General features: G+C 33.2%; 1 protein-coding gene across 5 annotated transcripts in view; it reads right to left on the bottom strand.

Annotated features, from left to right (window-relative positions):
* Positions 1 to 436: 436 nt before the first annotated feature.
* SCAF4 (SR-related CTD associated factor 4) overlaps positions 437 to 26,580 on the bottom strand; it is a 96,538-nt gene continuing 70,394 nt past the window's right edge. For 4 of the 5 annotated variants that reach the window (XM_051984879.1, XM_051984881.1, XM_051984880.1 and 1 more), the window contains 4 exons: positions 15,434 to 15,596; positions 14,449 to 14,535; positions 14,119 to 14,292; positions 437 to 1,641 (listed from right to left, as the gene is read on the bottom strand). In XM_051984879.1, coding sequence (XP_051840839.1) covers positions 785 to 1,641; positions 14,119 to 14,292; positions 14,449 to 14,535; positions 15,434 to 15,596 — 1,281 coding nt within the window. In that variant the 3' untranslated portion in view covers positions 437 to 784. The remainder of the gene's footprint in view (positions 1,642 to 14,118; positions 14,293 to 14,448; positions 14,536 to 15,433; positions 15,597 to 26,580) is intronic. The other variant, XM_051984882.1, reaches the window with a different exon arrangement.

Here is a 26,580-nt window from a genome sequence, read left to right as displayed (position 1 = left end):
TTCCCAAATGGGCATATTATCCGGTAATAATTTGAATATATCTAATTGTTTTTTTCCTAAGGGTCCAATTGTGTCAGTAAAGAAATTTGTCTTTCTACAAATTAATTAGGGCAACACCACAGAACCAATGAGAAAAATAAAACCTTGATTGAATCACAAACACTAACAATTAGCTCTCCAAATAACATTTTAAAACCACTAACTTTTTTACCTTATATGGTCAAGTAGATTAAAATGCATCTAAAAATCAACTATTACAAATAAAAACCTGCTCCTGTGAATTTAACTACACAAAGATGTATTTTTTTCCAACAAATATAAACAATTTAAACTGTCTAATTTAGACTTCAGTACAGCATTAACAGCTCAAACTTTAAGATGCTGAACATTTCTTTTCCGCTTCAGTGCAGTGTAGGAAGAATAGCACACATTAAAGTTTGTTACGAAAATAGAGTTTATTAAAAACATCCCTATTGTTTGAGGAGCTTTCACTGTTACCTTTTCTTAAATTAAAAAAAAAAATAGAAAGCACTTCTAATTACGATTTGTAAACTTTTTAAAGTCAAAACTTTAAAAAAGTTACAGCAAAAGGGTAATATTTTATTCATATTTTTGTCATTTTGTGGCTATTTTAAATAGAAGGGAAGCAATCAAATTGCTTATAATTCCCCACCAACTACTGAGGGGTTGTGATATAGCAGAAGCAAATATAATACAGCATCTGTCTGTACACCTCAAGCTCTATGCTCAAATGTCACTGTCACATTTTGACAAATTCCAGTCTCTAGCGAGAAGCCTCTACTCCTGAGGCAGAATCCTTTTCAGGTTCATCAACAGATGAAGTAGCCTCTGATGGTAACTCTTCAGTAGGATTTATAACTGTTGACTCCCCTTTATCAAGTTCTGAAATAGTGTCTGCATTTCCCACTTGGCCACTAGAAGGTTCAATGGTTTTATCACCACCTGACCTATCTGTCACCTCAGGTTTTTCCTTCCCTCGATTTTCTTCCTTATCTCTACGAGAATCTCTCTCTCTAGAATCCCTGTCTCGATGTCCACCGGATCGTCTCCTTTCTTCCAAGTCTCTGTGCCTGTCTCGTTCAGGGGTTCTTCTCCCCCATTCTCTCCTTTCACGATTACTATTATCTCTGTCATCAATACGGTTACCATAGCGTTCCCGATCATTTTCTACCCGATTTCCAAAAGACCTCCTCCCAAATCTTTCTTGGTCTCTACCTGAATTGAACTGCTGCCTATTTTCATTTCTAAATTGTTGCTGCTGTTGTGGTTGCTGCTGGGGTTGCTGTTGCCTTCCATCTCGGTCTTCAGCTCCACCAGGGCCTGGGCCTGGGCCTCCAAGTCCTGGCATTCCACCAGGCCTAACAAAAGGGCCATGGGGTGGAAAGGGGCCTTTCATTCCATGAGGTGGTGGCATTCCAAAGCCTCCTGGGCCTGGAGGTGGTCCTCTGTGCATCATATGAGGCGGCATAGGGCGAGGTGGCATCAAAGGGAATCGTTGCAAATGAGGTGGAGGCATTCCAGGAGGGCGTTGCAGGGGTATTAAGCCAGGCCGAGCACCCAGAAGACCAGTAGATGGTGCTTGTAAGCCAATTACAGGACCAGGAGCAACTCCTTGAGTGCCTAAAAATAAACAAGAAAATAATTTAACAAATAAAACACTTTAAAATAACAAAGAAAGCACTATTTCATTATAATCACTCTCTTAAAAGTTTCAAAGTTTGAAAATCTTAAGTACACAATGCAGATTTTTATACAACAGTGATGGATACAGCAAACTAAAAAGGGAACTTTATGAGACAGCAACTTATGGACGGGGCAGATCTTGATGGAACTTGAGTGGTTGGTAGTGGCTTTTTTCCCCCTAGTCAGTTTGAGAGGCATTTTCATTTAACACTGCGGCAATTGCCACATCAATAGATTTCAATTCAGCTTGACTTGTTAGAAAATTGTGATCCTAAACCAAGAAAATTCAATGTTGCACATGTGATGTTGGAAAAATCAATGTTTTTGGTTAAATTTTATATTCTTTTCCCAAATTAAAATGCCAATTAATGGCTGTTACCTCATGCATCACTGAAACATTCACTTCAAACAATAAAGGCACACAAAAGGGTGAAAATTAAGATTTATTTTTCCCAAAATGCACTGTCAGAAGTTAATGTTGCCAAGCCAAAAGTGATTTCAGCTCTTCATCTTCTGTTCTTCCAAAAGTGTTAAGAACTGGCAAAGCAACACTTTTTAACTTTCCCACCACTATGGGGAGGAGGTTCTTGTTTGGTTAGCAGTTATCCCAATTCAATACAAAGCAAATTAATAAGCAAACAACTAACCAAATGACAAAGACTAACTCATTTCAGTACAAGTAATCTTAATGTAAATTGCCCAAATCATGACACATAAGTGAAATAGTACTCTTGAAATGGCTTAAAAAAAATGATCAAGGTTCAACTTGGTCCTCTTTCAAAACAGAAAATAAAAGACTACAAATAGCATGGAGAAGTTTAACACTAGAAAGCTCATCAGCCACCCCAAAATGCTTATTGCATCATAGTATATAGAAGAACAAGTACCTGGCGTTTTAAGTACTTAATAAAAAGGTTTGTGTTCATATGAAATAACCAAAGAAAAAAGTTAGTTCACCACCAAATGAATTTTGACCAAATCAATTCTCATATATATATTCCCTCTTCCCTATATGATAATTTTATTGCTAGCAAGGAACATAAAGGTTTTAAAGTTTGAGCCCAAGTTTCATATCACAATGGTTAGGTTTATTTCACCTTTCTATAAAAATTAAGACAACGGATAATCTTCCTTTTCATTTTTAAACTTGCATACGTATTTAAAACAACACTGAATTTAGAAATTTTTTGGCATTGGCTTAAGTGTTGTTTCTGTGTTTATTATGTGATATAATCTTTTATATTAAAAATTGTAAGAGATCTTAAGAGGTTTTTCTGTAGTCGCTAAGCATCAGATGAAAATGCATCATGACATGTAATTTACTGTAGGTCAGGTTCTTCCTCTCAATCTTGTTATTCAGTATATATTTGAAAAATGCAGGGGAGAGGGGCTTTGATTTCAAAAGAAAAAAATAAACTCAAATCCCAATTCAACCAAAATGTTTAAGGCAATATGCATTTTGTTTGTCAATATGGTCGGAAAGATCGAAAAAGGGTACTTGGATGATGGAATTGCCCTTTAAAGAGATTGCATACATTTTACAAATAAGCAAATTTAGGCTTGTAAATTGAAATGCTTTGATAATAGCCATAGAGCTAGCATGTGTTAATATTTTGGGTGTGTTACATATAAACACTATATGCTTGATTGTTCTCATTAATCACAAGCATTATTACCTCGTGTAGATCATGAAATGTCATCATCTAATTCTAGAAATTTTTCATAATTTTCTCATAAGAGAATCTACCCATGTGCTGCCAGAGATCTACCTTTATATATTTTTACCTATTACCAGTGCTTATTTTTATGTTATGTGATATGCCCAACTCAACAATATCACTACTCCCAAGAAGACAGAGAGGACAGAGGTCCTCTTCACTTTACAGACAATGAAATAAATGGAGGCTTAGAAAAAATTAATTAGCTCACCCAGGGATCTTTTATGCAATTTTTTGACCCTTGTTTTTAATTGTGCTAAAAGAACATACAAAATAGAGAAAGCTGAAGTTTCATTTCACAGAACATTTTCAGAGTTCTGAAATTATTATAATTTCTGATTATAACATATTATATATTATATTATTAAATATATTATAAATTCTGAATATATAATAAATTATTAGTGATTAAGACTATATAACATAAAGATTCCTATGAATTAGAAGCAGGCCTGTTTGAACTAGAGATGATTTATTCACTTCTATTTTGATCCACATGCCAAATTTCTTTTATAAAACCTGAATAAGAATTATCTCTAAATTTATGAAGAGTACCCTGACTGGCAGATTTTTTTTCACAATCATTTTCTATAGATTTCATATTATATAATTAACTGAAGGATACAGAGAAAACATCCTGTTGTACTTGGATATAATATATATATGTATATGTCTATACATACATATATATAAATATAAATATAAATAATTATAAAACGATTAGCACAAAACTCAAAAGAAAATGCAGTTCTCCAATAAGGAGTTATCTGTGAATATTCATACATGAATATAGAGAAAATCACTTTAAAATTCAACTAGACCTCTTTTCAGGAATTCTCTGATTACTTTCAATGAGATGTAGATTATTTTTCAATGAGAAAATGGATGCTTTTAAAAGATATTTGCTATGATGATGAATGTTCTACAAAGGTTTTAAGGAGGGGAAGGAGAGAATGGGGAGGAGAGAGAAGGAGTCCTTCAGATTCTTTTGCCACTGCTGAATGCATTATGGAATATAGAAGATAACTATGGCATTTAAGTATTTAATGAAAAGATTTGTATTCATATGAAATACCAAAAACACATCTTGATTTTGAATAGGTAACTATGAGAGGTATGTGTATAAATGTCTGTCATTTAAAGTAAAACATCACAAACTACATTTTTCCATATAATAGAAATGAGCATTCCCTTTTTATAACAAAGATTTTATTACTCACTTAAAAAACTGTCCTATTCTCAAAAAGTTATCAAACTGTGCACACTCTTTGATCCAGCAGTGTTTCTACTGGCCTTATATTATATCCCAAAGAGATCTTAAAGGAAAGGGACCTGTATGTGCACAAATGTTTGTGGCAGGTCTCTTTGTAGTGGCCAGAAACTGGAAACTGAGTGGATGCCCATCAATTGGAGAATGGCTGAATAAATTGTGGTATATGAATATTGTGGAATATTACTGTTCGGTAAGAAATGACCAGGATGATTTCAGAAAGGCCTAGAGAGACTTACATGAACTGATGCTGAGTGAAATGAGCAGGACCAGGAGATCATTATATATTTCAACAACAATACTATATGATGATCAATTCTGATGGACGTGACCCTCTTCAACACTGAGATGAATCAAATCAGTTCCAATAGAGCAGTAATGAATTGAACCAGCTACACCCAGTGAAAGAACTCTGGGAGATGACTATGAACCACTGCATAGAATTCCCAATCCCTCTATTTTTGTCTGCCTGCATTTTTTATTTCCTTCACAGGCTAATAGTACACTATTTCAAAGTCTGATTCTTTATGTACAGCAAAATAACTATTAAGACATGTATACTTATATTGCATTTAATTTATACTTTAACATATTTAACATGTATTGGTCAATCTGCCATCTGGGGGAGAGGGTGGAGGGGAAGAAGGGAAAAAGTGGAACAAAAGGTTTGGCAATTATCAATGCTGTAAAATTACCCATGCATATAACTTGTAAATAAAAAGCTATTAAAAAAAATTGTTCTATTTCAGACTCAAGTTGGGGAAAAAAGGCAAAATATGTTGTTTGCCAATATGGTCAGAGAGAGAGAATACGCATATGGATGATAGAATTGCCTTTTAAATAGATTACATACATTTTACAAAGTGATTTCTTACATTTTACAAATAAAAAAACTCAGGCTTATAAATGTGAAATGCTCTGTTGGTAGCCACACAGCTAGTTTTTAACTGTTCAAGCCTGAACTCTAATTCTTACTCTTAAGTCAAAAATTTCCTATAGAAATTTTTGTACATGCTTTGTAATCATGTGGTATGAAATCAATCATTAAAGGAAAAAAATACAATAGTAACAGTTCTTTCAAATTTTGGGGAGAGTGGTCAATCTATGAATCTTTCGGTATAGGGAACTGCCTGCAATTAAGCTCCCCTTTACTAATAATAATGAAAAATTTTCCTGAAACTTGGAAAACATTTGGGAACATTTGTTGTAAGGTCAAGTGGCATATGCCTACTTGTACTTGAACTTGAGTCTGACTCAAAGCCAACCTTCTCTATCCAGTATTACCAAGCTGCCTTCAAATGTTTTAGTATTTTGCGTTTGGATAAAAATACAGCAGATTTGTGTATCAATTCAATACTGACTTTGATAAATGAAGTTTCTCACATGGGTCTTTGAATAGGTTTTTCTTCCAAGCTGTTGATTACTTGCTCAATAATACTTATTTTCTTGTCTCCAACATGCATATCCTTCCAAAGTTGCACTGCCATTAATTGCGCCTGTGAACAATTTTTGTGAACAAGACCACCACCTGAACCTTGGCGTCCTTTACTATTTTTTTTTCCTCAAGTCATGTTTTCAGCTTAGATTAAAAGCACCAATTATCCTGAAAATAATTAACACCAACCATGTTTGCAAGGTAAATAGAGGATAATTTAAGAGAATAAACTTTTACTAGACTTCTAGTAAAAGTTGAATAATCATCCAAATTATGATTAGTCTTCTAAATGATATCTTCAGGAATAAGGACAGATCAATTTAATCTAATGTAAATAGCTTTCAAAGGAAAAAAGTCCTGAAGCTGAGTAAAATTGGGAAATTTTTAGGACAATGACACAAATTCATGGACAAGAAATAAGTAGAAGATGAGACCTTAACTCAAAATTGTAGTTTTACAATTGGAATATCTATTCTGAAAACATATGATGGATGTAAAAGTTGATGAGACAAGTGCAAAGAGAAGGTATTGGTTGTCTTCTACAATAAATATGCTCAGATATAATGGAAGGTTATTAATAAGTACAGTCTTGACGGAAACGAGTTAGAAAGATAGCAACACTATGGCAGAAGTTCATTATAAAAGATTAAAGTTTTTGATCTTTTTTTCTTCTCATTTGTGAAAAATATTTTTCTGAGTAAATTATTTCTTTATCATCTTAAAACTAGCCAATATGTCAAATATGTCTAACAACATGTGCAATGTCTCTTATACCTTTCTGAGGGTTATGAACCTATTCTTCAAAAATCAAATTATCTTGAAAGCCATGAAGCTGAACAGACTCCTTCCATTGCAAATTCATAATGCAAATCTCAGGTCCTTACTGCTACTTAATAATCTTTTCCATTACTAATTATCTGAATCATACCCCAAAGCTACTGTTCCAAACTATTATTACTTTTTTCTTAATGGTTCTAATCATACCAACACAATTTACCCCTCCCCACCTCCAAATTAAATTGGAAGTGAGACTTTTTGTCATGAAAAATTTTAACACAACAGATTGCCAAATAAGTCATGTTATCTCCTTCTGTAATACAATCAGGAAGAGAGAATATCCTGGCATTCAGCCATTTACTTGTCTCAAGGTAGGGGATGGATTAGTCTAAGATCTTCTTGGCTACTCCCAACATAATTATGGCCCTATGGTTCAACATTAGGCAAAATGAAAAATTCTTATGCATAACCTTATTAAATAAGAAAAATAAGATAACTCCTTAGAAGGATGGAGATACTCAACCTTTAAAAAAGGCTAAGAACTTTAGGCCAAGTTACTTGCTTTAATTGTTATTCAAATGGATAAAAGTTAATTTTGTGGCCCTCATAAGGTTAGCTTTGACCACCCCAAGCTATGTAGCTAATAAGCTATAGAAACTTAGGGATAGAGACCACATAGGTCAGGCTACATAGGTCAATGAACTAAGAAGGAAAAAAGATTAAATCGCAGAGAGGTGGGAGTGTTTACTGCTATAAATTTAGGAACTGAACATATTACGACTCATAGCACAATTACCTCATCATTTAATCATTATACAAGTTATCAATCTGTGGTGGCTAATATTTTTTCCCCTTTTCTTTAAAATTTTTTTTCAATAATATTTTATTTTCTCAAATACATATAATTTTCAACATTTATTTTTATAAAACCTTTTGTGTTCTAAATTTTTCTTCTCTCCTCCTTAAGACAATAGGCAATCTGATATAGGTTAAATATGTGCAATTCTTATAAAAATATTTCTACATTTATCATGCTGCACAAGAAAAATTAGACTAAAAGGGGAAAAAAAAAACAACACAAGAAAGAAAGCAACAAAAAAGGTGAAAATTCTATACTTTAATCCACATTCCGTCTCCATAGTTCTCTCTCTGGATAGGATTGGCATTTTCCATCACAGTTTACTGGAATGGCCTTCAATCACCACACTGTTGAGAAGAGCCAAGTCCATCACAGTTGATCATCACATAATCTTGTTACTGTGTACAATGTTCTCTTGGTTCTGTTTATTTCACTAACATTTATTTAGTCTTTCCTTTAGGGTTTGCAAAGAATTTTGTGTATATCATGTGATCTTCCTGATTATCCTCATATTACCAATAAGCAAACTGAGACTGAGTCACACTACTACTAAGGCAAAATTCAAATTTAAAAGGTATTCCTGACTGCAAATCAAGCGCCTCATCTACTTTACTCTCTAAAGAACTAATTACAATGTGGTTAAAAATATGAGAAACTTGCCCAACAATATCTGGAATGTGGGATGCATACGAAGGGATACTTTTGTGGTAGGTAATAAGAAGAAAGGCCTTTCCAAAAAATACATAAAGCTTGCTCCAAATCAAATCCAAATTTGATTTTAATATTATGACCCACTTGAGCCAGATCAAGCTGAACTTAGACTAAATGCAATCAAAATAATATATATAAAGAGAGGCAACCTGATACAGATCAACAAGTTTGGAGACCTGGATTTTACAGCTCTACTACCAACTTTAAAGTGTTTGTTTTCTCCCTAATGAAACAAGTCATTTTATAACCTCTCTGGGCCTCAAATTTTCCCCATCGTTAAAATGAAAAAAATTGGGTTAGATTAACTTTAAGGTCTTCAGCAACTCTAAAGATTTCAGGGAATTATACTAACTAAATCAAATTTATGCACATAGAAAGCAGCAAAGTCTGCTTCCTTTGGCTATTCTAGCTTATCTTTTTGCTACTCATTTTGTCCATCTGTAACATAAAAGAGCAAGATGAATATGCCTACCAGTTCTAAAAGTATGGATATAGATGGACAAAATTTATAATGACACACTCATGTCATACTTCAGATGTAAATTCATGCCATAGATGAAAATACAAATATATTAAGTTATGGGATTAATTATAAAAATTTGTTTTTTTCAAGATTTACCATTATCTTTATTAATATATTAAATCTATTTAATGTATTAATATAGTAATATAATTACTATATTATAATAATATATACTTGTCAAATAAGTCAACTTGAATACTTCACAGATGCGCTGGGGTAGAAAAACTTGTAAGCCCAAATATGAAGGTATCAAAAGAATGTCAAAAGCCACCTTTAGCTAAATATACAAAATAAATGAACAGACAAAAATGAAATAAAGTAGTTAATTCAGCATCTCTAGAACATAGCAACAACACAAGGCTAAGTGAAACAAACTTGTCTGCACAAATCAATCCATCTTCTGGAAAACAAGTAGTTCCTTGTAACTAATACTAATCCAATTTAATTCCCCAGGCATTATGGATACAGATATGAAAAACAATGCTCTCTTCAAGGAAACTTCCCGTTATCTAATAGGGGAATAAGACATATATACAAATAAGTATGATACAAAGCAGAATGTGGTAGGGATAAAGAAAGACTTAAAAAACTCTTAGAAAAATTGAGAAAAGGAGAGAGTTTTTTCAACTAGGAAGATTAGTTATTATTTTATGAATGATGTGATGTGGTTAATCTTAAAGGAAGAAAATAATCTGAAAAGGGAAATACAGGGTATGCATACATTCCAGACATAAAAAGTTGACAGTACCCAGTATGATGGATGATGTAATTTAAACAAATGCTTATTGATTTGATGATGGGACTTAATTAACAGTATAATAATAATAATGGACAGTATATAAAATTCATTTTTGTTGGATCGTGGAGGTTATGAAAAATAATAGTTTTGGGTCATATATCTAAGTTAAAGCTATTTAAAGTTAAATGGCAGGCAATCAACAAGCATTTATTAAGCTACAAGAGGTAACTAGGCCAGGCATCAGGGATACAGCAAGAAAAAGAAAGTCTCTACTCTCAAGAAACCTATTATTCTAATGGGGAAATATAACACAGTAAACAAAGACACGGGGGAATTTAGGGGAAAGAGAGGCCAGAATTAATGCATAAATCCATCAAGTCAGAAGCAGTTACGAGGGAAGAAAGGTTATAAACATTCTGGACCTCTCCCCAAAATGGAGGGACCAGGAGGGTGCAAAGAGCAATTCAAAGATAAAAAGCTTATAAAGATGGATGGATCTTACATGTTGGGGTAAGTTGTTTGTATTTAATCCTGTAGACCAGCGATTCTTAACCTACAATCTGTAAACTTGCTTTAAAAAAAAAAAATCAACCACTGTAGTTCAATAACTGATTTTCTTTATAATCCTACATACTATGTATTCAAAACCACTAATTTAAGGAGGAATTGATAAGGCTCCATCTATCAAAGGGGTCATAACAGAAGTTACAACCCCCTGCAATACTATCTATTAAGGAATGAATTGTGAATTATCAGCAAATCCTAAAATAGTATTAAATCATTACTATTACAATTTCGTATTTAAGTAACATTTTACAATTTTAAAAAATAATTCAAACAAACAACTATCTGCTCAAGTCCCATGCATGTGATATAAGTTCTTAAAGGTTAAGTCTGGATAGAGTGGGTTTTGGGAGAGTATTACTAAGATATATATGGATCTACTTAAATGGATATAGGTAAGGTCTGACTCATCTGGACCATTCACCAAATTGAGATAGACTTATTACAAACCTGGGTATAAGATGACGAACTTTTTAGTCATAGCAATTTTTGAAGACCACATAAGAAGTTATACAAGGGAAGATTTGAAGAAAGTGAGGCTCCAGAGTTTAAATTATTTCCTCATGTCACAATGCTTGTTAACAGGTTGCATATTATTGCAGTAAACTTAAAACATTATATTGAGTTCCACCACAGCATTTCAAGAACACTTCTCTCCTTACCACCACTGGGTTGTAGGAACGGGGACTGATCTAGTACCAAATCACTGGTGGTGGCTTCATGTGATGAGACAAAAGCTGCATCCAACATGGCAAAGAGAACGAGTTTGTTAGGAGAAAAAGAATAGATGGCAAGGATTGATTCCAGAGGATGTCTACAATCTGATGTGAAGAGAAGTCTGGCTGTTTCCTACTTCAATGCTACTACCTACTGCTTTTGAGCAATCCCTCCCTGGTCCATAAAGTAAAGATTAGTCTCATAAAAGTTTCTTTTTTATTTATTTCTAAAGCAGTCCTTTTGATATTTCCTAAGAATTTTTAGTGCTAAGAGCAAATGAAATATACATTCTTCTTTATATGGCCTCATCTCTTCTTTTTTCTTATTTCTATTTGGACAAACTGTAGATATTTAATGAGTCGAGATAGAAAAACATTTGAAATTTAGATTCATTTATATTTCAGAAAAAAAGCATAGTAAGCTGGTTTATTCTTATTAGTCTTACCATTCAAGTTTAGTAGTCCAAAAAAAGGGAGGAAATCATAAGTAATAATAAGGGAAAAGAATCAATCAATTAAGAAGTATTTATTAAGAGGTTACAATATACTAGATACTATAATAAGCACTGGGGATATGATAAAAAGCAAAACAATCCTTCCTCACAATTCTAGTAGGAGAGACAAATACATATGAAAATGCATACAATATTCATGCAAAGTTTATTACTATACATAAAGGGGACAATAGCAATTGAGGTGATTAGGAAGGTTTTGTGAAGATGATAGTATCTGAACTGAATCTTTAAGGAAAAGATGGATTCTGAGTCACAAATGAGAGAGCACATTTCATGAATATAAGATGGAAGGCAGAACAAAAAAAATGGGAGATGATAGGTCCCATGTGAAGATCATTTCTCTGAATCACAAAAGTGCAGGAAGAGGAGTAACATAGAGTTGAGCCAGGTTGTATAAAGTTTTGGGGCATTTATTTGGACTTCTGAGAAAAGAGCTTTAAAAATTCTTTTGTTATCCCATTTCAAACAATCAATGAAAGTTGGTTACATTTTTATGTAAAATTATTTTAATCAGTTGATATCCTTTCATATGACCATCTTACTTTTAAAAAATCAATAATTTTGCTTTAACAGGTTAGGTTGGAATTATTTTAATTTAAAGCTGAATACTATCTTTTTCTCTTTTATTCTTTAGCTTTCAATAGAAAACTAAGTTTTCTTTCTTTTTTTTTTTTTTTTAAGTTTTCTTCCATAGGAAGCCATTGGAGTTTCTTGTGAATATGAATCACATGGTCAGATATGCATTTATGGAAAAGTACTCTTGCAGAAGTTTATTAGGACAGATTGAAATAGATGAGATGAGATAAGAGGTTAACGATTAATAGAGCATTAATGATTAACAAAACTTTTGGTAACTGGTTAAATACAAATGGTGAGAAGTCACAAATAAGGCCAAAGTTACAAGTATAGGAAGCTTTAAGGATGATAAGTGTCTTTTAAGATATCTCTGGAAAATTCACTTTAAAATGCATGTTGGCCAATTGATGATATGAGACTGATGTAGAGAGAAATACACTGAAGCTAGAATTACAGATTTGGGAATTATATGCCTGGATATGGTTGAAATTCAAAAGAAAAGATCAGGTATCCAAGACAGAATAAAAAGAAAAAGGGCCTAACACACAAAACTTGAGGAATACCCTTCACCTGGGGTGTTGATATGTAGAAGCCTGCAAAGGAAAGATTAGTTAAGAAAGGAGAAACATTCCTTAGAAGGGAGTTGTACCATGAAAACCTAGAAAGGGTTGTCAACAGTGTTAACTAAGATTGTGAAGGATGATGACTGAGAAAGATTATCAGATTTGGCAACAGATTTCAATGGTAACTTTAGAACAATGATAACTGTTGGACAATAAAATCAGAAGCGAAAGTACAAAGGATTAAGAAGAGAAAGGAAAGAGGTAGAGTGTGTATGAACTTTTTCAAGGAGTTTGACCAAGAAGTGGAGAAGAGATATGGCACAATAGTTTAAGGGATCCTGGAGCCACTGAACTTCCTGGCCAGGGTCAGGCTGAGACTTCAGTAGGTAGTAGGTATTCCACTTAAGTACTTATATTCCCTTAAGCAATGAGATTTCAAGAGTCCATTAGTAACTAAAAATATCAAATAAGAAATATTGTTAAAACCCACAGGAAGCTGTTTAGATTTATACAATAGATTTAGATTCTAAATCACAGGGTCAAAAATAGAACACAATTGCATATTTTTATTGTTAACAGTCTTTGCCATTAAAAAAAGATATTTGTCTAATTTAGGAGCTTTCTTTTAAAATTTTTGCAAGCTATTATAATATAAAAACATTTACCATTAATTTTTCACTATAAATCAGTGAACCATTATTAGGTTTGCACTATATCCAAGGGACTGCATTCAACCCTGGAGATACAACTGGATAGATAAAATAACTGCTCTCGAGGGGCTTATATTTTAAAGAAACACTTCTAAGTATGTACAAAACAAATGAGGGGTATTTTTGAGGGGCAGAGTGAACAAGCAGCTGGGGGAAACAGGAAAGAATTTTTATAGTTCCATTTGAACTGAAGTGATGAGGTAAAGAGCATTCTGGACATGAAAACAGGAAATAGAATGTCATATGTAAGGAATGCAAGAAAGCCAATTTGGCCAGATTTGAGAGTGAAGTAGAATAATATACAACAAATGTGAAAAGATAGGTTGGTTCTAGGTTATAAAGAATTTTAAATATCCAAATGTCCAACAGAAGAGTTTTTATCTGACATTACAAATAGAGATGTATATGGAGAACCACATTTAGAAATATCACTTTGGAAATAGTACAGACGATGGATCTGAGAGAAGATACTTGAGTCAGGTATGATTTGAATCACTGTGAGTAGAGCTAAGATGGTTTAGTTTAAGATATCTATAGTATTTACCTGAGACAAAAATAAAATTTTTATCTTTTGAAAAAGGTCAGTACTTTTTTCTCTCCTTTTAAATTAAGGCATGTTAACTATATTATGAATATACAAAAAAGTATTCAGTGAAGTATTAACCATTAATAAATTACAGCTATATAAAGGTTCTTTGAAAAATCCAAATGGAAAAACATTTTAAAAAATTAACTCACCAAGAAGCGAAACAGGCTGAGTAACAGGAGGTGCAGCAGGTGGAACAGCAGACCCATACATTTTCACACTGTCACCAGATTCGGCATTTCCTCTAGCCCCAGAAACCACTGTTGGAATGGGATTTCCAATAGATAAGTCTTTTGTAGTGTCTTCATTTATACCAGCGATAGTAGCTAAGGAATATAATCATATCAACATGTAAAGCTGAATAACTGATTCCCCTCCTTATTTGAAAAAATACCTTGACTTCCTATATGCCCTCTGTTGTCTCTTTCACTCTCTCCCTCTCTCATTCACTCACACACAAAATAAAGGAAAAAAATGCTTACAATTTGGGATGGTTATTGGTGGAGTGTGGGGAGGAGGAATAGACACTGGTGGTGTTATAGGAGGTGGGGGTCCAGGAGGAAGAAAACCTAGAAAAAAGAACAATTATCACAATTTGTACTTTGTAGTAAAATAACAGAAACTATCCTGCACTGAGCCTAAATTCCTATGTAGACAAGAGATTTATCACAGCTGTTTCTATATGTAGATGACGCTATACTTATTGCATCAAATCTCAGACTACATCAGTTTGTTTCTCTTCAAGGGGGGAAAATACATATTTATTCAAGGAGATTTAACCTAACAATCTGCATAAGTAAAATAAAATGAATGAAAAAAGTGCATTGTTATACCACAAAATTGAACAGCTGGCCCTTTGAGTTGGCCTATTAGCAGTTATTTTGGCCAGCCATGGCAGATAGACAATGAACTAGGCCCAGAAATGAAGAATAAAAGTTATGGCTACAATGAATTTTGGAATTATAAAACAATTTCAACAATCCCAATCTGTTACTGGAATTTAAAACCCTTCACCTTGTGGAAGCAATATAACTATAAATGCAATACCACTATGAATGCAATACAATTCCAAAAGTATCAAAATAGTAATGTAGATTATAAGGGAGAAATGAATAACAATTGGTCCAATTATGCTGTAGCATATTACCAAAACCACCAGAAATATTGTGAAAGATATCAGGAAAATTGATGACTTAAAAAAAAAAAAGAAAAGAATTAGAGAAATGGACACTCCAAGTTCTACAATATGAATCACAAACTACTGAATAATCCAGAATTGGGTAATTCTTTTATTATATTGGGTTGATCTTTAGGAGTACAAAGAAATATAGCTGACTGAGAATCCTATTCTAATGCTTTGTCCATAATAATACTGACTCCTTACAATATGTCTATCACCCCCAACTGAGTACCACTAAGTTCTAGGTTTTAAGTTAACAATATATTTTTTAAATGAGTTAGCAATACCTGGTGGTAAATGCATCGGGTTGAATCCTGGACGTAAAAACGGTGGAGGAGGAGGGGGAGGAACTCCATGACCAAAACCAGGTGGGGGAATTCCTAAAGGTGGTGTGAAAGTAGGTGGTTGGAGTGTACCAACTACAGGAGGGCCTGGCTGATGTGGTGGAACCTAAAAGGGAGACAAGAAGAAAATTTTGTACATACAGAAGGTCTATCACATACAATACATGTAAATGTATGTACAAATATGTAATAATGTATCATAAATAAGACAATTCCATACTATTAAAAAGAGTTGGCATTTCTAGTTTACAGCATCAGATTCAACCTACTTTGTATAGAAGCTAAGAGCAGGTATTTAAAAATAAGTCCATTTCTTCTCATTTTCATCTATTTTGCATATTACAGAAAAGTGCAACTATTATTATGTCTTGATTTATAGCAAAATAAAATAAAATTCCATGCCAAAATTTGAACTGGATGGAATTAGAAATGATTGAGTCTACAAAATGGTAGTACTGACTTTTCAAAATGAATATTCCAATCTCAATAAAAAAATTTAAGTATTTATATACCTATTTGATATGACAAGATATTTTAAATACATCAGAAGACTACATAATAGAATGAAATAAGAAGCCTATTCATTTATTATTTCATTTGTTTTAAACAAGGATGTTTTCTCAACATTATACCCTAACTCATCTTTCTTCAACTGAGAACACAGAAAAAATGAAACACATGAACATATATTGTTAGAGTTCAAATGTTGGAGTTTGTTCTTCTCAAAGCACAGCCGGTTTAGAGGCTTAGAGCCCTTCGGATGTCTCCAAATCCAAAGGTTCTGTCCTTCAGCCTCTGCCTCTGCTTTCTTCTGCCTCCAACCAAGACAGAGATGGAAGGTCTCTCTTATCTCCTTCTGGGGAGCCCAGCCACCAACTTGCCGCGGAGAGAGGGCTTCTGGCATAGCTCCACTGAAGTCTGTCAAAAGTGTTCTCTGCACCAGAGTCGTTCCTCTCGAGTCCAGCGCTATTAGCCAGCCAAGAGGAAAAAATGTATTCTGCCATAGATCCCTCATCGCTGGCCTTTTATCTGCCTCTTCTGAGAGAATGGGATTATGGGTTTTCTCCCATAGTGCTCTCTGGCCCAATGAGCTTTAAGGGAGGTGTGAACTCCCTGAAAGTAGAAAGTCTACTTTGTGAAGCTAGCATACTTGTGGACTCCAATGAGTAAAGGTGGGAACACAAGCCTTGTCTTGATTAGTTCTACTTAGTACCTTGTTTCAGGTTCTGGCCAAAACATCTTCTTGTAAGATTAGATCAACTCTAATTAGTTAGTAGTTAGTAAGGATTCCAACAATATATGGTCAGTCAAACTTTAGGGGCCTGTCTTAAAAAATACCTCATTTTGCATTTTGAGTCTTTTACCCTTCTCTCAAGAGATAGGGAGCATATTTTATCATGTCCTCTGGAATAGACTGGTCATTAAACTGACAAGAATTAAGTACAGTGGTATGCCATTACATTTAGGCACTATAACTTGTTCATCCATTCTATCCCCTCAAATTCCCTTTTTTTGCCACCTCAACATAATTTATACATATTTTTATATATCCTGAGTTTATTTTTACTTAAGATTCCCTTAATCTATTCTTTCTAATTTCTCTTCTCCCCTCATTACTGTATTGAGTGAAATGTGTCTGTGTATGTGTATATCTTCTTGACCAACAGGCCAATTGGTCCTATTCGGATTTGAGTGGGGTTCAAGTATTGCTAGGTTCCCCACTCCACCCCTCCATTCCCTTCTCTTTTGTATAGCTATTTACTTGTATACTTTGATTATGTGAAATAATTTCCCCAAATGTTCCTTTTATTACTCCCTCCAATGTATTCTTCCTCTCCTTTCTATTCTTTTATTAAGATCATTAATCTATAACAACCCTCTATGGACTAATCACTGTAAGATTATTACCTCCCCATATTTGAAATATATAAGGAGCTTATCACTGTTTAGTACATCATTGTTCATTTATTTTTACATGCTGTGATTCTTGTTCAACTTCAAAGTTTTGCTAGAGCTTGGATCTTATCAGGAATGCTTAAAAATCTTCTATTTTATTAACATTCATTAATTAACTCCTCACCCTTAGTATTATATTCAGTTTTTCTAGAAGTTATTCTTGACTGAAAGCCTATATCCTTTGATTTCTAGAACAATATATTCCAAAATCCCCACTCCTTTATTTTAGGGGCTGCTCCATTATGTATATAGATTGTTGCTCCTTGATATTTCACTTCTTTCTTTTTGGTTGTCTTTAGTATTTCTTTAGGAGATAACTGGTGGCTTCTTTTTCTATTTTGCCCTATAGTTCTAAGAGATCTATGAAGTTTTACATTTAATTGAAATATAGTTTCTAGGCTCTTCTTTTTGGTAACAGAATTTAGATATTTCACCCATTCTTAAAATCTGTTCTCCTTGACCTATTTTTTCATCAGTTATTTTTTGCTATGAGATATATTACATCTATTCACTCTTTTTTACTTTATTTTATTATCTCATGGAATCACTGCTTTCCATTTGACTCAATTTCTAAGTTTTGTGGAGTTTGTTGCTTAGGGAAAATTCTGTATCTCTTGAGTCAAGCTGTTAATTCCCTTTCCAATTTTTTTTTTCTCCTCAAGCACTTTCATTCCAATTTTTAACTTGCTTCATCGCTTCCAGGAATTTTAACTGAGTTGCACTGCCAAACTTTTTCTATAAGGTATGGCTTGTAGAAGTTTTTTAACCATTCTCTTTTGTACTTGTATCTTGAAGAATCCTGTCATTATAATATGATTGAGGTCTTTTTTGGTTTGCCTGTTCTTCAGCCTACTACTTAACTTCAGATTTGCCAGACTTCTAGAGATTTAAGTCTGAGATGGTTCTGTTGTATTTCTGTTCTTCCAGGATCTCAGAGGTTAGGGTTTGGCAAGCTTTCAGTGTGTCCAAAGATCCAGGGCAAAGTCTCACTGGGTGCACCCTTGCTCAAAGCTCTGCAATTCTAAACCTGGATGTGAATTTGATCAAGACTTGATTGTTACTGGACTCCACTTATCAGCTAATCAGGATTCTCTATTGATTCTAAGTATAAGAATCAGAGGCCCTTGTATGATCTGGAATAATGCATTGGTTATTTCTTTAGAAGCTGAGAAATACTGGAAATCAGACTCTGCTCTGAGCTTGAGTTCTGAGCCAAACAGCTGCAGAATTGTGAACATTCCTCTTTATTGCTGACCTTGGGCCTCTCCCTACCTGGGCATATCACTCCCTAGCAAATTCCACCACTGGTCTATACTCTGGAATTGGGTAGTGATCAAAAAAGCCACTAGTTTACAATTATATTTTCAAAATGTCTCTGCTTTCCACAGGGTCTGATAGAATTCATGGTATATGACTGTCCGGACCCTCTTCTTGCTTTGTTACACCGTGTGCTGGAGTGGGTCACAAGCTACATGCTCCTTGACAAGGTCCATAGATAGTCCAGTCTACTGCCTATATTGATTTGGGCCAGCCAAAATGAGTAAGTAAACACTTACTAAATGCCTGCCTTGTGCCAGCACTTGTGATGCAAAGAAAAATAACAATCTTGCTTTCAAAGAATTTACAATCTATTAATTGGAGGAAGACAATACACAAAAAGAGAGGGGCAACTAGAAGGTACTCAGTACTAGAGAATGATATTCATGTTATTTAAAACAAGCAGATCAGACAAATGAAGTTAGTTGGAAAAACTTAGCCCCTCTTTATAAAGAGAGGCCTTTTGGGAAAGTTCACCACTTTATACGCCAGCCCTGAAATCAAAGAGAAAAGGCTACTGAAGATGCTAAGGAGGTACTGATTATCAAAGTGCAATCAATCTTTCATATGATGAAATTTTAGCTCATGAGCTTTTCCTGGTGATGCATGGTATTCTTGGACAAAAGATTCACAGTAACGTTTCTGGATTTCCCCATCAGTATTCACTCTGGTACATTTACTTATTTTATTAAATATTTCCCAAATACATGTTAAATGTTTAAAACATTTTTAATAATGATTATACAGTCATTTATTTAACTATTTATTTATTTTTCCTTTTTGAACCAATTTATATGTGAGGTTCAAGTGTTCCCTGACACCACACTCCTCCTTCCCTTCACTATTTCCTGATCCACTGTAAAAGCTCTTCCTTGCTTACATCTTTTATGTAAGAAAATTTCCCCCATTCTTCCTTTCCCTTCCTCCTTTTCCCAGGGCAGCCCTTTTTCTCACCTATTTTATCATTCCAGCATTATCTAATCACTTCTGTACCCTCTATATAGAATCTTTCTAATTGCCCTAATGTATTAGTCTTATAAGTCAAATGTCTCATCTTCCCATATAGAAAGGTAAATCCCTTAACCTCACTTGAGACCCTTATGATATGTGTATGTGGGTATGTGTACACATATGAGTGTATGTACACAAATATAGACACATATACACACACACACACTCTCTCTCTCTCTCCTCTCTTCCTCCCTGATGGATTATTCTAAATTTTGCTGGATAAATTATTTTTAGTAATAAGCCCAATTCTTTTACCTTCTGGAATATTGCATTTTAAGCTCTTTTCTCCTTTAAAAATAGTAGCTATTGTGCCTTGTGTAATAATGACTATGGCTCCACAATTTCTGAATGGTTTCTTTCAAGTTGTTTTGCAATATTTTTTCCTTTGATTTCTGATCTTCAGAATTTGGCTATAACATTCTTGGGAGCTTCATTTTGGGATCTCTTTCAGGTGATAATTAGTTGATTCCTTCAATTTCTAGTTTATCATCTGATTCAAGGATATCTTGGCAGTTTTCCGTGACAATTTCCTGAATCAAGGTGTCCAAACTCTGAGCATGGCTTTTTGGTAATTTAGTAATTCTTTAAATATCTCTCCATTAATTTTCCAGGTCAGGTGTTTTTCCAATGAAATTATTTCATGTTTTATTCTTTGGATTTTTTCTTTCAATTTTTTTTTTTTGAGATCTAAGTTTTTTTCCCCTTCATGACAATTATTTTAAAACTTAAAAAAAACAAAACAAACAGCTTTTTATTTTCAAAATGCATGCAAAGATAGTTTTCAACTTTAGCATGGGTTAAATATGTGCCATTCTTTTAAACATATTTTTACATTTATCTACACAAGAAAAACCAATCAAAAAGAAAAAAAATGGAGAAAAAAAGCAAACAATTTGTTTTGTTTTTTGATGTCTCATGAAATCATTTGCTTCCACTTTCCCAGTTCTGATTTTTAAGGAATTGTTTTCTTCAATAATACTGTATACCTCCTTTTCCATTTGGCCAATTTTGGTTTTTAAGGAATTCTTTTCTTCAGTATTTTTTGTGCCTCCTTTTATCAAGCTGTTTATTGACTTCATTTTGTTCTGAGTTTATGTCTTGATTTTCCCTCTCACCAAAAGCACCTTTTAATGGTCAGATTATTTTTTTTGTTTGCTAATTTTTCTTCCTTATTTCTTGATTTGGACTTTATATTATTGTTGAGCTCTGTTCCTAGGATGGGGGAGGGGAAAGGGAAATTGTTTCAAGTGTCAGGCTTTTTCCACACTGCAGTTTTAGAGCTAATTCTGGGAATTTGGAAGTTTTTGGTGCTTCCAAGGTGATATGATTATATTTGGCTAAGAACACCTTAAAGCTGCTACTGCTTCTGTTACCAGTGGTAAGAGGTATTTCATTTAAGTAAGTTCTGGTTCAGTGTCTTCTATGTCACAGATCTCTTTTTCTGATCTGTTATGTTGCCTTAGACTGGAACAAAGTCTCAATCTGACTTCAATTGACTTTGCCACTCTAGGATTGGATGTGATATGTTATCTTAAAGTTTTCTGAAGGGCACTGGTGGGAGAGCTCATCTGAGGGCTTTCTCTACTCTGTCATTTTATTTCAGCCCACAACTCTCTGGTGCACTTTCCAGATCTGATTATAGTAATCTGTGGTAAGGAGCTATTCCAATGGTCCCTTATCACTCAGTCATCTTGCTTCCTCACTGCTACACTTCTTGCTCCCTTTAAAATAGATAAAAGTGTTACATTTGAATAGTTTATTTTTAATTTTTGATACACAAGTGGTTTTTCCTTTTTCTTTCATTTAAAAAAAAAAGGTTTTATTATTCTTACCTTGAACATTTCTATACAGAAAGAAGTGCAGATCTCATTATGTACGAATTTTTTTTTTTAAAGGGTATATGCTAAATTCAATGTAACCAAAACTTTGCCTGTTTTCTTCTAAGCCTTTTGTGTGTGTGTGTGTGTGTGTGTGTGTGTGTGTGTGTGTTTTAAAAAAATGCTTTACTATTGTTTTCTTTTGCATTGCTATCAAAATACAAAATACATTCTTGCAACAAATTAGAATGAACAAAGAAAACAAATCTATAAAGTCACCAGATGAGTCCTTTGGAATTAAGGTTTGTCACTGCATTGATCAGAGGTCTTTAGGTTTTGCAATGTGGTAGATATTATAATTATATCCCTGGTTCTGGCTTACTTAACTCTGCATCAATCTTCACAAATTTAGCTTTTAAACAGCATTATCAGGCCAACTCCCATCTTTCCAAGTTTACTGGATGTGGGATGTTACTCCTATACATGCTTGGAATGTATTCCTTCCTTGTCCCTGTCTCAAAGAACCCATTTTCTAAAGATGAAGCATTTCTTATTCTTATTGTTAATGATTACTCAATCTCTAAAAATAATAAATATTTTAATAATAATTAGCAAAGTGCCTGGCATGAAGCAAATCAATATGTGATCAACTGAAAGCTTTTTAAATTTCACCGAATCTGTAAAAATGTAGCAACATTCTATTTCATTTAGATATTATAACATGATTAATCATTTTGAAATTCATAGGTATTTCCTCTTTAATTCAGTTGTTTTCTTGAATAAAAAGTGCTACTATGAATATTTTTATACACATAGTCATTTTCTTTCTTTTTTTTTCTCTTAGGGGGTAAAAATGGTATGACTAATTAGGTATCTTTGAGAGTGTAGTTCCAAATTGTCTGAACTCATTTTCAACTTCAACAGCAGTGACGCAATGTACTCATCATTATATATCTCCTCTCAAAATTGTCATTTTCCTTTTTATCTAACCTTACCAATTTCATGTGTATGAGATGGACCTTCAGAAAAATGAAATTAAAGTTTTTATTATTATTATTATTATTAACTTTAACTTAATCATTAATGTGAGTTAGAGTATTTTTATGCTACTGAAAACTTGCATTTCTTCCCTTGGAAAAAAAAGCGTTTTTATCTTTTTACCATTCACTCACTGAGGAATGGATTTTGTTTCTTAAGTCCAATAGGAGTTATAAGTTCATCAGAAAAATCATCTAAGTGTTCCCCTGACCCTACTATTATCCATTTCTCCTCTTATTTAAATTGTAATGATTTTGTCTGCAAAAGATTTTTAATTTAATGAAATCAACACTGACCATTTAATTGCCTATGATTATTTCTATTCTTCTATTCTTCTGGATTATTCCATCCAGCGTTTTGAAAGTTATCTTCTTCCATCCCCTAATTTGTTTGCGATGTGACTTCTCTTGTCAAAGGAGTCCTAACCCCAATTGGGGGTCTGGAATATAACAAATACTACATTGCTATGTTTATTTGTTTCTATAAACTGTAGATTGTACCACTGATACCTACCCCAACTCTTCATAATGTTAAAGACTACTACTTTGTAATAATTTGAGATCTTTGTAATACAGCGTCAGATCCCCTTTCTTCCCATTTTTTTTTCATTATTTCCCTAAGAAACCTTGACTTTTTATTCCTATAAATGTACATAATAATTTTCCCCCCAGCTTTGTAACTTATTCTTTTGGTAGTTTGATAGTCAAATAAATTAGGCAATACTGCCATTTTTATTGTAATAGTGCAGTCTTCTCATAAGTAATTAACATTTCTCCCATTATTTAAGTCTGTAATTCCTTTTTTTTTTTTTTTTTTTTTTTTTGTGCTAAGACAATTGGAGTTAAGTAACTTGCCTAGAATCACACAGTTAGGAATTTTTAAGTGTTTAAAACTACAGTTGAACTCAGATCCTCCTGACTTCAGGGCTGGTGCTCTATCCACTGCACCACCTACCTGCCCCAGGTCTTTAATTCTTTAAGAGCATTTTGTAGTTGTGTTCTAAGTATCTTCATAAGTTACCAAATGTTTTACACATTTCTAGTTATTTAAAATGGAATTTCTCTTTCTATCCCTTGACTACTAGGTTTTGTTTGATAACATACAAGAAAGGTGATAATGTCTGTGCTCATTTTACATAGTTTTACTTTATTTAAATTATTACTTCAATTAATCTTTCATTAAAGTTATAAACTTCTACATGTATAAAACTATTAATACCTGCCAAAAAGATGTTTTGGTTTTTTAAAATCTATATTTATTCTCAGTTCCTTTTCCTCTTATTGCTATAACCAACTTTTTTAATATGGTATCAAATAATATTGTTGACAATGGACATTCCTGATATATCTGATTTTATTTTAAAGGCCTTGAGTGGTTCTCCACTATCTAAAATGTTGACTCTTAATGTTAAATATATACCTTGAGAATAGTTCATTATTATTTTTTAATATCTTTTGAACAGAAATGAATGGATGTTACTGTGTAAAAGCAACAACAACTTTTCTACGTATTAATCTAATCATATGATTGGGTTTTTGTTGTTATTAATAGGAAATTTTCCTAATAATGAAACAAACTTGTATTACATAATTCCAGTCTAGTCTGTGTATGATCTTGTTAATTGTCAATCCTTTCATCAATGTTTCATTCAATATTTTTGAATTGATATTCAATAGGAATATTGGTCTTTAATTGACTTTGTATGCTTGGTATCTTCCAGGTTTAAGAGACATCATATTTGTATGATAGAAGGATATTTGTTACAACTTTCCTTATTTTCTAATCCTACACATTCTAAATGCTATTTTTACATGGCATCTTTTACTTGTGGGTCGTTACTATATACAAGTAGACCATCTCCTTCTTTCTTACCATTAGGCAAATTTTGTTTCTTGATTATGGTTTTAGATAATTGATCAAACACACGCACACAAAACAGAAAAATTTTATTGAGCTTTCAATGATATGTGGAGAAACTTAGTAATCATTAAGAATATCTCATTAAAATTTTAACTTATAGTAAGACATCCTCCATGATAATAGTAAATATGTTTTAAGAATTTTTATATTCTATTGTTATTCCTCAGAAAAATTTTTCTTGGTACTACAACTCATGACAAATTTTGTATGAAAAGAGCCTTTAAAGCTACATTTAGCATTTGATTCCATGAGAAAATTTTATAACCAAACATAAAAGTCCTAGAGTTTTAACTATCTTTCAGTCAACTGTATTACTGTAAAGTCATGGTCTACTAGAGGAAACCAGTCAGTGAATGATGCTATTCAGTTAGAAAAGCAAGATTCTGCTCAAGTCCTAACTCTTCCCCTTACCCTGTGTGACCTTGGGGGAGTCAGTTTCCTTCTGGACCTCCATTTCACCTCATTTGCAAAATGAGGGATTGTCCTAAGACAATGAAGCTGGTGAAGGTTCCTTCTAGTTCAAAAATCTAAGGTTCTCTAAAGATCTGCCTGTTCTGTTCTCATTTTTTTTCATATTAAATTGCTTTCATAAAGATTTCATAAAGTTTTTTTTTTAAGTATACAGGTTAATAGGTAAGCATTCTTTCGAATAGTCCATTTTTTTCTGATTTGTTGCCATTTTATTCTTTGAAAATGTCTTGAAAAACCATTTCCTAAAGACCTTCCTTTAAAAATATATGCAAAAATATTTTTTCTTTCCCTCCCAAATTCTTCCATAAAAGCCACAGGAAGATAATCCTTTAAAACAAATATGCATAGTCAAGTAAAAAAAAATTGATTATATCCAAAAATCTTATTTCTTGTTCTATATCTTGAATCTTTTTACATTTTATGGGTTGCTATGGCCAACTGCTATTAAGTATTTTGTGCTTGAATTTGTTATCAATACTGATACTGTTCCACATGAAAAGAACAGGGAAAAAAATGCATTGACCAAGTAAGAAAGAACCAGATGAAACAAAGTTTATTATATATTTAGATCTAAGAAAGGAGCCTGCTATAAATACATCCTATAAAGGTTGAAGTTGAAAATAAATACCAGGAAAAGAGCACTGTTTATTTAACTTCTATAACCCCTTATTAAAGGAGTATTTGTGCTATTAATGGATCTAATAGAGTAGTAAGTCTAACAAGTCAGAATATGGGCAGTCAAGTGGTCAGGGAAATATGTCTCAAGGAGAGACAAGGATTGTAGATTTAATTAGGCTACTGTTATTTTGCTTTTTGTCCATATTTTCACAATGTTAGGGTTGTGGCAATAAAGTGTTAATTGATTAATTTAACAAACTGAATTAATTATCAAAAGGAAAACCTGAAAAAATCAAGCTCTGATTAGAAAAAAGATTGAAATGCCATCAACAACTGACTCCAAAATTATGCCCACAAAGTACAGCAAATAAGCAGTTAATCAAAGCAGAAAGTCAACAGAAAAAATAAAGGACACATAATCTGGCATCAAACTACTGTAGAGGACAAGAAAAACTGCATAAAAGTCTGCAGAATAAATGTAGTATTTACTTTTTGCTAGCATTAAGAGGACCCATATATATATATACAAAGAATATTAAGTTCAACTCGATCTCTTAGAGACCAGTTTCTCCAAAAGGAGCAGAAAAGTACTATAAGAATGTACCTGTAGCACCTAGATTAATAGGGAATAATCAACCATTCGCTAAAAGAATTGGAATACTTTAAAAAGGAAATGCAAAAAGATATGTGAAAAGGGAAAAAGGAATTTTGTCAGGAGACTGGAGGAGAGAAGAATGTTACTCAGAAACAGAAAGAAAAAAGGATCACTCAAACATCTGCAGTGATATAACAGGTATAAGATTCTTGGTTAAGAGAAGGAGATGGATTATATCTGAAAAGAAGCAGTTCCTTGGGTACCAAGGAACAAGGATAGAGATGCAAATGTGCTACCACCTGAGAGTTTAGTCAGCAATGGACAGAAAATAAAGAGATACAATGGTA

This window comes from Antechinus flavipes, chromosome 3, assembly GCF_016432865.1.
Source record: "Antechinus flavipes isolate AdamAnt ecotype Samford, QLD, Australia chromosome 3, AdamAnt_v2, whole genome shotgun sequence".
Classification (NCBI taxonomy): Eukaryota; Metazoa; Chordata; class Mammalia; order Dasyuromorphia; family Dasyuridae; genus Antechinus; species Antechinus flavipes.
The sequence above is the reverse complement of the archived record's forward strand: the minus strand, read 5'-3'. Positions and strand labels throughout refer to the sequence as shown.